The sequence below is a fragment of the Myotis brandtii genome, unplaced genomic scaffold (assembly GCF_000412655.1).
Source record: "Myotis brandtii unplaced genomic scaffold, ASM41265v1 scaffold1040, whole genome shotgun sequence".
In the NCBI taxonomy this organism is placed as follows: Eukaryota; Metazoa; Chordata; class Mammalia; order Chiroptera; family Vespertilionidae; genus Myotis; species Myotis brandtii.
Window position 1 is genome coordinate 729,883 of NW_005353498.1, and position 12,196 is coordinate 742,078.

General features: G+C 53.4%; 1 protein-coding gene across 1 annotated transcript in view; it reads right to left on the bottom strand.

Annotated features, from left to right (window-relative positions):
* The window catches only part of CPAMD8 (C3 and PZP-like, alpha-2-macroglobulin domain containing 8), a gene marked incomplete at its 5' end in the record, with an annotated part of 57,613 nt that overhangs the window by 44,370 nt on the left and 1,047 nt on the right, over positions 1-12,196 (bottom strand). The window contains 6 exons of the mRNA XM_005856713.1: positions 272-326; positions 1,005-1,022; positions 4,736-4,788; positions 4,863-5,028; positions 7,711-7,733; positions 9,328-9,479. Coding sequence (XP_005856775.1) covers positions 272-326; positions 1,005-1,022; positions 4,736-4,788; positions 4,863-5,028; positions 7,711-7,733; positions 9,328-9,479 — 467 coding nt within the window. The remainder of the gene's footprint in view (positions 1-271; positions 327-1,004; positions 1,023-4,735; positions 4,789-4,862; positions 5,029-7,710; positions 7,734-9,327; positions 9,480-12,196) is intronic.

Consider the following 12,196-nt stretch of genomic DNA (forward strand, 5'->3'; position numbering starts at 1 on the left):
GGGTGCTGGGTGGGTGCTGGGTGGGGGGTGATGGCGTGGAAGACCTTCAGTGGGAGGAAGGCTGGGGTGCTGACAAATGAGGCCCCGATGCTCCAGGTCCCCCGTACGGGCAGGTGTACCCGCTGGATCCCGGGCACAGAGGAACACAGGCGGAGGGTCCCGGACAGCCCACATTCTGCTTCCCTGAAGGATTCTCGCGTCTGCCACCCGGAGGTGCAGCCCCAAAGCCAGAAGGAAGAAGGGGAGAGGATGGGGGGGGGCGGAGAATTACCACAGCAGACCGGCTCCACGTGCCTCCACTCCATCATCCTTGAGCCCCGGGGGTCCTGCAGGGACACACGGTGAACTGAGGCGGCTGGCATGTGCCCGGCGTTTGTATGGACTTTCTGAGCCCTCTCTCCAGGGCAGGACAAGCATGAAGGGCAGGCCCCATATTAGCCGTTTACACGGGAGCAAACCAGAAAGAGCGCGGGATATAGAAGGGACCTGTCTGAGGACAAGGGGGTGCAAGCAGGGGGGGCTGGGCCTGTCTCACCATTCAGGGACAACCATTTAGGATTCTGGGTGCAATCTACAAAGGGACAGGCATACACACGCTGGCCTGCCCCACAGTGGACCCGGGAACCAGGATGGGCAGGTGGGGAGCGGTGGGCGGGCAGTGGGCGAAGACAGACCAGGCCTTGCTGAGAGTAGGCTAACCTGGGCAGGGCAGGCCACTCACCAGGATGTAGGCTTCCAGCTGCAACACAGACAGACAGAGGCAGTGAGCTACCCCCACCCGAAACCCCCAGCCCTCCGTGCACGTTTCGTCTTCGTCCACGCAGGGCCTGGTCCCTTGGGACACCCACAGTTGCTGTTATGAGTTGAATTGTGCCTCCCCACCCCACCACCAGGTCCCATCCTTGCGAGGCACTGGGCAGGCGGGGAGCGGTGGGCGGGCAGTGGGCAAAGACAGACCAGGCCTTGCTGAGAGTAGGCTAACCTGGGCAGGGCAGACCACTCACCAGGATGTAGGCTTCCAGCTGCAACACAGACAGACAGAGGCAGTGAGCTACCCCCACCCGAAACCCCCAGCCCTCCGTGCACGTTTCGTCTTCGTCCACGCAGGGCCTGGTCCCTTGGGACACCCACAGTTGCTGTTATGAGTTGAATTGTGCCTCCCCACCCCACCAAATTCATAGGTTGACATCCTGGCCTCTAGTTCCTCGGAATGATTTGGAGATGGTACTTTATAGAGATAATCCACTTAAGATGAGGTCATTAGCATAGGGCTTAATCAAATAGGACTGGTGTCCTTAAAAGAAAGGGTGGTTTACTCTGGCCAGATGTGGCTCAGCAGTTGAGCATCGACCCAGGAACCAAGAGGTCACTGGTTCAATTCCCGGTCAGGTCAGAATACATGCCCAGGTTTCAGGCTTGATCCCCGGTAGGGGGAGTGCAGGAGGCAGCTGATCGATGCTATCATCGATTCTTCTATCTATCGCTCTCCCTCCCGCTCTCCCTAAAAATCAATAAAAACGTGTTAGAAGAAGAAGAAGAAGAAGAAGAAGGGGGAGAGAATACACTTGTGTTGATTAAGCCACTGAGCTTACAGCACCTCGTCACAGCAGCCCTAGCAAACTCACACAGTTGCCATTAGCAGTGAGGGTGGCATGGCCAAGCCCTGTCTCAGGGCCTCTGTGCTCCCTGCTTCCCATCACGGTCCTGCCCTCCTTCCCAGACTTGCTTCCGCCCCTACCCAGGGACGGCTCCTCCAGGCAGCCCTCCCGAAACAGGTGCTTTCATGTCTGAACCCCCAAACACCTGCCTGGAGCCTGGCAGCAAGCCGGTGCTCAGCCATATCAAACCCAACAGTCGACGCCAACTCTGACCACCTGTCATTGATGTTTCTATCTCTCTATCACTCTCCCTCCCTCTATCTAAAAATCAATAAAAACATGTTATAAAAAGGTGGAGGAGAAGGAGAAGGAAGAGAAACCAACCCTGCTGACACCTTGATCTTGGACTCCCAGCCTCCAGAATGGGGAGAGAATACACTTGTGTTGAGTAAGCCACTTAGCTTATAGCACTTCGTTACAGCGGCCCTAGCAAACTCACACAGTTGCCATTAGCAGTGAGGGTGGCATGGCCAAGCCCTGTCTCTGGCCTCTGTTTCCCTGCTTCCTATCATGGTCCTGCCCTCCTTCCCAGACTTGCTTCCACCCCTAACCAGGGACGGCTCCTCCAGGCACCTGCCTGGAGCCTGGCAGCAAGCCGGTGCTCATCCATATCAAACCCAACAGTCGACGCCAACTCTGACCACGATGCAGAACTCACCGGTGGAGGTCGCGGCTTGCACCGCTGTGTTCCTGACCTCGGCCGTGTGCCTTGCCTGATGCCCGTGTGGCTGACCCCGTTAGCTCAGGGCTGCCTGTGTGCCCGGGTGTGCCCCAGCTGAGCCCCGAGGCCGCTGGAAGCCTTGCACTTTCGATTCAATTTCTTGTGATGTTTGTCCTTGGGCCTCACCCAGCGCGGACCTTTGACCAGCCTCCAGAGGAGAACGGGCAGCCACACAAACCAGGGCTCTTCCCTTCTATTGTGAGTGCCAAGCCCTTCCCGGCAATACCTGCACACGGGGCAGATACCAAGGGGCCGAGCCCCAGCCCCTCCCCAGGGAAAACTGTGGGCACAGGCCCCCTCGGATATCTGGGTGCAGGAACTTAGCCCTGTCCGCTCAGAAAGCAAAACACGTACACACCCAGGGCCTGCCACGCTGCCCTGGGAACCCGCTCCTGAGGTCCAGCTCAGCCTGAGGAAGGACGCGCCGGTGGAAAAGAACAGGCAAGTGCATCAAAATAGTCGATGAAAAGGCACAGAAACTTGGGGTGACGAAAGTTAAGGAAAAGCCGTGTGTACCCACAGAACTGCCCTTCTAGGCTGGCCACCGGCCACTAGGAACTGTGCAGCGTTATTGTCCAGAATATGAACCCCACAGGGGTGGGGCCCCCGTCTGCTCTGCTCAGCCATGTGCCCCGAGCACTCAGTACTCAAGGACGTGCACGTAGCGCGTGCCCTAAACATGTCCTCTCAGGGCTCCCTAAGCGGAAGTCGCCCGCAGACCACGTTCACATCTTTGCTATGCACACGAGTAGTGTGTAGTGTACGTAAACCTCTTTCTTCACAATCAATGCTTTTCTGCAAGCTCCTCCGTGCCGCGGGATGCCAAGGAGAAGCCGAGGAAATAACGGAGCCGGGAAAATCACCACTTTGCACTCATTACAGCGAGTTTTGCTTCATGTAATTTCGGAATCATCTGTGGAAGCTAGAACTGGCAGTGAGCGTCTGATGGGTAACTGGGCATGCAAAGAACCTCGGGTCCCCACAGACTACTTATTGACCACAAAGGGGAAAGACAGACTTTTGGTGGGAGCAACAGGGCAAACTCTACTTAAACCACTGGCTGCACTTACCATCACCAGCAACCAGACACACCAATATAATTTATCATTAAAATATAACTTATCATTAAAATAATCTTATAAGTGCATATGTATATAGGTGTATATACAGAGAGAGAGAGAGAAAGCACATAAATGTAGCAAAATGTTTGTAACTGGTGAATCTAGATCTGTGGTTCTCAAAGTGTGTCCCCTCGTCCAGCAGCAGCATCAACTGGGCACCTGTTAGAAACACAGATTTGTGGGCACCTCCCTAGAAATCAGGGAATCAATAACCGAGTCAATAACTCCAGGGAGGGCTCAGCAATCTGTTTGAGCAAGCCCCCCAGGGCAATCAGACGCACACTCAAATTTGAGAACCACTGCTCCAGATCAGGCCAAATTTGGCCCTCTATTTGTTTGTGTAAATAAAGCTTTATTGGCAACCAGCCACACCCATTTATTCACATACCAGTATGTCTCTGACTAAGTCTATGCAACAACAGCAGATCTGAGTAATTGAGACAGAATCCTTCTGGCCCAGAGACACAAACATATTTACCACCTGGCCCTTTAAAGAAAGTTTGCCAATCCCTGGGCTGAATAAAGGGCACATGGGATTTCTCTGTGCTGTTCTTCCAACTTTTCTGTGCATTTGACGTTATTTGCAAATAAAAGGTTAAAAGAAAATCAATGCCTTCTTCCTGTGAATGTTTATTTCCAAGGAGAAATGATGGGTTTGATGTGCGGTTATATTTTCTTTCTAATAATGTTAAAAGCAGGGCTAGTAGGATTTCAAATGATAACCCGTTGCTACTTAAATCCTTCATAAGCCTTCATAGAGGGTACTGGCCACTGCCTGGACCATGGTGCTCCCTTATGGGGCACCTACCATTTTTTAAAAATATATATATTTTTATTGATTTCAGAGAGGAAGGGAAAGGGAGAGAGAGCTAGAAACATCAATGATGAGAATCATTGATCAGCTGCCTCCCGCACACCCCGACTTGGGATTGAGCCCACAACCCAGACACAGGCTCTTGACCGGAATCGAACCTGGGACCCGTCAGTCCGCAGGCCGATGCTCTATCCACTGAGCCAAACCAGCGAGGGCCCCACCAGCGTTCTTGCCTCCTTCTGTCCCACAGACTTCCCCCGGGCCTCCCAGGAGAAGTGGAGGCCCAGGGAGGGACCAAAATTAGAGGTAAAAACTGTAAGAGGACAGAGGAGAAAGGCCAGTTGCTGACGGTGGCCTGGCCAGGGTGTCTCGGGAGGGAGTAGGGGGTGTTCTGGGCACAGGGTTTAGAAGCAAATCTCACCTTCTCACTGATGGGCCTCAGGTCTGGGGTGACGGTGAAGACGCTGATGAGCACTGGGAGGAAGGAGAGAGACGTGTAGCAGCTCCAGGCCATGGCCGGCCCCTCCCCCGCCCGCACCGGCGCCCACCTCGGTGCTGGGGCCTGTACACTGGCTTGTCGGTCTGGATGAACACGGAGGCTCCCCGGGCATCCACGGTCACGGAGGTCTGGTTGTGGAAGAGGGTGCCCTCCTCTTCCTGCCGGCTTCGGCCCCACACCTTCAGGAGGGCCTGGCCCCGGAGGCCCGTGGGCACCTGCGCGCAGAGCATTGGAAATGGGGTGTCACCCTGGAGGGGACCTAGGTGTTGGGAAAGCAGCGTGGAGGTCTAGGGTGGGGGTGCTCACCTGTGGTGACTGTGCCCCCCGGGGGACGCTTGGCAGTTTCTGGAGAAGGTTTTTGGGTGCCACAGCTGGGGGTAGGGCATCTAGTGGGTGGAGGCCAGGATGCTGCTCAACAGACTAGAGACTCCCAAAAGGGTCCTGGATCGTCGCACTTAGAATAGCTCTGGATGAGCATTTCTCAACTTGGGTTAGGGGTGGGGGAGGATTCTGCACTCCCTGCCCTCCCTCACCCCGAGGACACTGGCCGTGTCTGGAGACGTTTCTAGTTGTCATAACGGCGATGAGGGTGCTGCTGGCCTCTAGTGGGTTAAGGCCCCCTGGCCCCTCTCCCAGAATTACATGGGCCTTCACTGGTCTCCTGTACAAACCCACAGCATCTATCCTGGGAGGAGGGCCTTCTTGTGTGCAGTGGGAGGGGACCGCACATGCTAGTAACTTTAATCCCTGTCCGGAGCTGCCCTATTTTCTGATGCAGCAAACTGTTGCCATCTGGGGCTGGTTTGTTCTCTGGGGCGGGGAGGTCCTGGGCACCTGGGTGTTGAACGGCCTCCCTGGTCTCTACCCTCTAGATGCCAGTAGCAACCGCCCACCACCGTTGTGACACCCATAAATGTCTCCAGGTATTGGCATTGCCAAGTGTCACAGAGGGAAGGGCGTAAACATCCTCCGTAGAAATGCTCCTTTGAAGGAGGGGCTATTACTGCCCTCTGTGCCACCGCACGAAGGACACAACCGCCTCGGACTTCATTCTGACCACAGCACGGGGCACATTATAATTAAGAATGAGTCTCAATTTAGTCCATTCATTCAGGGACCCCTTTGAGCATCTGATAAAAGTTAGGGACCAGCTAACTCAGTAAATGCCTACAATGTCAGTGCTTACAAACCCCTGGAAATCAATGACTCCAGTTTCAAAACCCGCGTCAGAGAATTACCTACAGTGTAGTTTCGTATGGGAAATAACTTTTAAATAACAATATTCAATGCCGACAAGGCTGTGGGAAATTTGGTCTCTAATGTATGGCGGGCAGTGCTGTGGGCAGGCAATGCTGCATCTCCTACCACCCTGGCCAGGTAGCTCAGTTGGTTAGAGCATCATCCCAATGCACAAAGGTTGCAGGTTCGATCCCCAGTACGGACACATACAAGAAGCAACCAATGAGTGCATAAATGGGTGGAACAACAAATCGATGTGTGTGTGTGTCTCTCTCTCCCTTCCTCTCTCTCTAAGTTCAATCTATCAATAAATAAGTTGTTTAAAAACTAAAATAAAACAAAGCAGGACCGAGAAACAGGCCTAGATCCTGACCTGGTAACTCTTTTTCAGAGTGTTTGCCAAAGGCAGGTATCCGGAACGCTAATAGCTTTACACACAAAGATGCTCGCAACCTTTGGGTTACATTATCAAAACCCTAAAAACAATTTTTAAAGATCTAAATATGTACAAGGGGAGAGCTCTGTAAATTACTACAGTTGACCTTTGAACACTTGAATTGCAGGTTTTTTTCAATAAATATTGGCCTTCCATATCTGTGGGTTTTGCATCCGTGGATTCAACCAACCACTGGGTGAAAACAGAATTTTTGATCTGGGGTTGGGAATCCACGGATGCAGAAGGCTGACTGACTGTATGCATTATTCTACGCCATCCTATCTAATAAAGAGGGAATATGCTAATTGACCCTCACATCATCACAAAGATGGCGGTGCCCACAGCCACAAGATGGCCGGCAGGGGAGGGCAGTTATGGGCGACCAGGCCAGCAGGGGAGAGCAGTTGAGGGCGATCGGTCTGGCAGGGGAGCAGTTAGGCATCAATCAGGCTGGCAGGGGAGTATTTAGGGGGGGATCAGGCTGGCAGACAGAAGTGGTTAGGGGCAATCAGGCAACCAGTTGGGAGCCAGTAGTCCCGGATTGTGAGAGGGATGTCCAACCTAAACTGGCAGTCGGACATCCCCTGAGGGGTCCTAGATTGGAGAGGGTGCAGGCTGGGCTGAGGGACACCCCCCCCCAGTGCATGAATTTCATGCACCGGGCCTCTAGTTTTATATAAAGGACTTAAGCATCCTCGGATTTTGGTATCTGCAGGGAGTTCTGAAACCAATTCTTTTCGAATACCGAGAGAATGACTGTAGTTAAGTTTTGGGGGAGTCAAAAGTTATACACAGATTTTCCACCACATGGGGGAAGTGGCGCTGGTAACCCCCTCATTGTTCAAGGATCAACTGTACATAAAAGGGATGTAATAAGATGCTGTTTACAACAGGATGCAAAATACAATTATAGAGACTTTGACACATGAAAATATGTTTATACAATGTGTTTAGAGAAAACAACAGGAAACACCATGGTGTATACCCTTTAATTGCAACTATGAAAAAATGTGCTCAAGGAGACAAGGATTTGCAGGAAACGTGAAAAAGTGAAAAGTATAGGGAAGGGGATTATGGGTGACTTCTCCTTTTCTAAATTTTTTCCTCATCAATCATTGTTTTTCTCAGTGATTTTTCTCAAAACACATGCAACATTTCTTGTTCCATCCAACTCAATTTATTTCCAAGGTAGGGTTTATGATTTCGAAAGGTCATAGCTTACCTTGAGTTTGATTGTTCCTTTATCTAAAAAAATGAAAATAAAATAAAAACGGTTAAATCAGAAGCTGTGTTTTCCTGTCCAACCTCCCTGGCCTGCAGCCTTACAAACAGGGGTTTCTCAAGCCAGAGGGTTTTCTGTGAACAAGCATATACCCTGGGTCACACTGGTCTGGCTTGGGCTGGGCTGGGCTGGGCCGGGCTTGCCAAACTGGCGAGAGTTGAAGGCCGGAGGGAATGGACAAAGCTGAGCTATTCAGGGGAAAGTTGGCCGGCCTGCATACTTGATTCACTTCACCCCTGGCCTCTGCCCAAGGTAAGCTGTGAGGGGAGCAAAGAGAAACTCCAGGGAAGAGGAACAGGAGAAAGAAGAAGAGACTGAGGTTCCCAGTGGACCTTGGTCGAGTGAATCTGACTGGTCTCCCATCGCCTCTCTTCTACCCAAATGGAGTCATTTGCTATTCTGACACCTCTCGGGATTTACTGGCCTTCAGGGCTTATTTAGACATCTGCTGTTTCTGCCTCCCAGAATGAATGCCCCCTCCCCTCTCCACCCCACCCCGCCTTCCTTGCTAGCCAAACCCTGATTTCCTTGTAGGAACCCCTGACCAGCTCCCAGTCCATGTCATTTGGTGGAGCTCTGTGCAAATCTACATAAGCCTTTGCCCTTATCACAGGGATTGGCTCAGGGTCGATAACATGATGACCCACATAGGCCAACCAGCACAGGCCTTGCCCCTGGCCACAGGGACTGGGTCTGAGTTGAGGATATGACCCAAGATGCACCCTCAGAGGGAATCCTGGGAACCCCACCACCACTTCCTCTGAGCTTTGAGGACACAGGGGCCCATCCAGAAGTGTGGCCAGGAGATGGCCAGAAATGCCCGTGGACTTTTCTAGTTATGAGAGGCCCTAAAACTCTGTCGCTGAAACCAACCTGAGTTGGGTTTCGGGGACGACCCCTGGAGAGGAACAGGGACTGCCTGCACTCCTCCTGCCCGCCCAATCCCTTCTCCTAGCTTCCACTCCTGGTCGGCCTCCCCGTGTCCCCGCAGAGGACAGGGGCTGCCCCACTAGAGCCCCAGCACACCCTGTCTCCTGTGGCTGCATCCTTCCCATGCTCCATGTGAGGAATGAGTCACCTGCCCTACCAGACTGGGCGCCCCTGAGGCAGGGCCAGGAGGCAGCGCTGTCTTTCTCTGCAATTTACCAAGGAAACTGTGGGAGAGGCTGGCTGAGGGCCTAAGCTCCGCCCAGCTGGGAGCCCAAGTCTGGGTCCAGCACCCCACAGGGTCAAAGCTCAAGAAAAGGTCTGATATGGCCCCATCCCACCTTTAGCCAAAGCTGACAGGAAAGGGTGCCTGACTCCATCCATATCTGCACCCATAGAACCTGGACTCGGATTCCCCATTCTGGGGAGGTGGCTGCCCCTCCGGGACCTTACTCTCTTCATCTGAGAAATGGGGAGAACTCAACCTGCCCTCCCTCCCTGCCAGGGCTCTAGGGAGGTGGGATGGGAGGAAGCAAAGCAAGGCCCACCCTGCCCAAGCCCTGAAGGCCAGCAAACGGCTCCATGGTGCAAAGGGCGGGGAAGCCCCCATCAGACAGCCCAGAGACCTACCCAGCATGGCTCCCTGGCTCCATGCCACTGCCTCGCCCTGGGCCACCAACTGAGCCTGGACCATGACTTCCCTTGGGGAGTTAAAGATGGTCACACTGATGACTTCCTCCACCCCCGAGCGGAAGACGGAGGGCGCCGTGATCAAATAGCCCCTGTAGGAGAGGAGAACCGTGGTGAAGGCCAAGGGCTGTCTGACCACCCCTGGCCTCACTGCCACCCTGGCAGGGTCAGGGTGCACCCCAGGCTGACTCCACCTATTCCTGACCCTGAAAGCACGGTCACTTCATGCATCTGTTCCCCTCAAATTGTGGGCTCCTGAAAACCATGGACTGGCTTGTTCACCTCTGAGGCCCTCATTGGGTAACTCGCCTCTGAGGCCCTCATTGGGTAAGCATCTGGCCTCTCTAAATCCAGTGCCACACCCCCCTTCGATCTCTGCATTCTGGCCCCTGGCCTTTTCTCTGCCATCGGACATTTGCACGTGCCACACGCACAGTCTGAAGTACTCTTCCTGTAGGCTAAGGGGCAGGACTCTACTCCATCCTCACAGCCTCTCTGTGAGAAGTGTGCGCATCTCCCATTTACAGAGTCAGAAATTAAGTCCTGGAGCAGCCAGATCATGTGCCCGCATCAGTGAGACACCAGGATTTGAACCCAGACAGTCAGACTCCGGAACCCAGTGGGAAGAAGTAAGGAGCTTCCCACAGAGTTAATTTGAAGAACGAACCCCTAAAACCAAACTGAATGACCCAACCCAGGAAAAGCTTCGCGAACAATGGAATCAAAACATCCCTCTCTCTTTAAAAACCCTCAGCTTGACTTTGCAGACAGGAGAGCTGATCTTGCAGAAGGAGAAAGAATGTGCACCAGGTCACACAGCCGGAGAGGAGAGGGCCCTGGGTGCCTTTGTGGCTGAGTCCCAGGCCTCCCCACCCGCGTTCCTGCCTCCTCGTGTTCTGCAGCTTTCCACCGAACATCACAAAAGCTCGTCCATAACCACGGGACCTGTTCCCAAGGCAACAAGTGCCCAGAGCACCAGCAGCAAAGGCAGTGCAATTCCAACTGAGCAGAACTATGGACACTAGAAAGAAGGAGGCAAAAGGGAAAACTCTGGGCCAGGCATTTCTCAAAATCCTCTCTGAGACAACCCGACACCCACACGCAAAAAGATGAATTTAGACCCATCGAACGCTAAGATGGATTCAATGTGGGTCAGACACTAAATGTAAAACTATAAAAGCACTAGAAGAAAACATAGGAGAAAGGCTCTGCGAACTTGTGTTAGGCAAAGATTTCATGAATAAGGTACCTAAAAGCACAATCCCAATGCATCAAAGAAATCACTGATAAACTGGACTTCATTACAACTTCAGGAGAAGTTTGGCATATCCAAAGACACACGGGTTCCCGCAGCACTGACCCTAGGAGTCCGCTGTGTTCTGTCTGGCTCAGACAATGACCAGAGTTCTCGCACCCTGGATTCCTACATGGACTGTCCAACTGCAGGACTGACCACAGCCTGCAAGGATCTCGGGAACTTACCATCTACTATGTGACTCCAGCACTAATGAGAGTGGCCAGAGACCCTAGCTTCGAAGGTGCACTGGCCAGACCCAGCAATGACTGGAGTAGTGACCATGTGGTCCCATGTTCTGTCTGACTCCAGCACCAACAAGTGCCTGCCAACTGGATTCCTGAGTGCATTGTTTGGCCCCAGCCACGCACAGAGCGTGCATTGACCCTGGTGTGTAACTATACCTTCCGGAGCATGCAATGACCCTGGGTCTCATGGATGTCCAGATCCAGCACTGACCCGAATGTGTACTGACCACGGATCTTACGTTCTGCCCGACTCCAGCACCCAACAGAGTATGCAGTGATGCCGGGAATGGACATGTACCATCTCGAGCAGGAAGACCCTTGCTTCATATGTGATGTGTCGTGTGTGGCTCCTGCACCGACAAGACCCTGAACTCCCTTGTGCAGTGCTGGCCTCAGTGCACAGCGCATGCAATGATCCCGAGTCCTACACTGTGTCAGAGCACACAGTCACCCAAGGGGCTAGCTGCTACCCTCTAACTCCAGCACTGACTCGGGCGTGCAGTGGCCCTGAACCCCTATGGGTCCTGTCTCGCTGCCGCACTGGAATGTGGCCTCGTTTAGGACAGAGTCTTTCCGTCCAGCTCCCAGCTGATCCCTGAGGCCTCCCACCTAGCGTGTGCTGAGTGTGGAAGAGCACCTGGGAAATACACAATCCACATGTTTGTTTTCCTCGGTCGCCTGTAGAGCCCTCATCCAGGTCCCCGTTAGCATCTTCACCCAAAGGCCCAGAGGACCTGCTGAGACCAGATGCGTTTTCCCTGAGGGCCAGGAGCTGCGCCTGGCAGTGTGCTCGCCAGCCAACCACCATCGACCCTGGCATCTGAGCCGACACTGGCTTCTCATTCTTTAGACCTGGGAAAGGTGGTGTTTGGTAAAGTGCCGTTTATTTCAATGAGGCCTGTGGCCCGCTGGCCGCGAGTTTGACATGCTTGGGTAGACGGTGTTGGTCTTGCAAATCCATGCTGCTTTCTGGGGCTAGAGATTTCTCCTGAAAAAAAAGCCAACAACGTGGGACACAATCCAAGGCTTTTCCTAAAACGAGATCCTTCAGGATGGTGGGCCGAGGCCTGGAGGCCAGCTGATCTGGAACCGCAAGTCAGTCGCTGTGTTTCCTGGCGTGGGGGTTCCGTTTCACGCAACAGTGGTGAGATCCCAGGGCTAATTCAGTCAAACTCTGTTTAAAACCCTTCAGCGAAGGGCCTCTGGTCCTTCTAAGGCAGGATCTCTCCTTTAGGGCTGTGTCATGCTGGGGGGGGGGGGGGGGGGG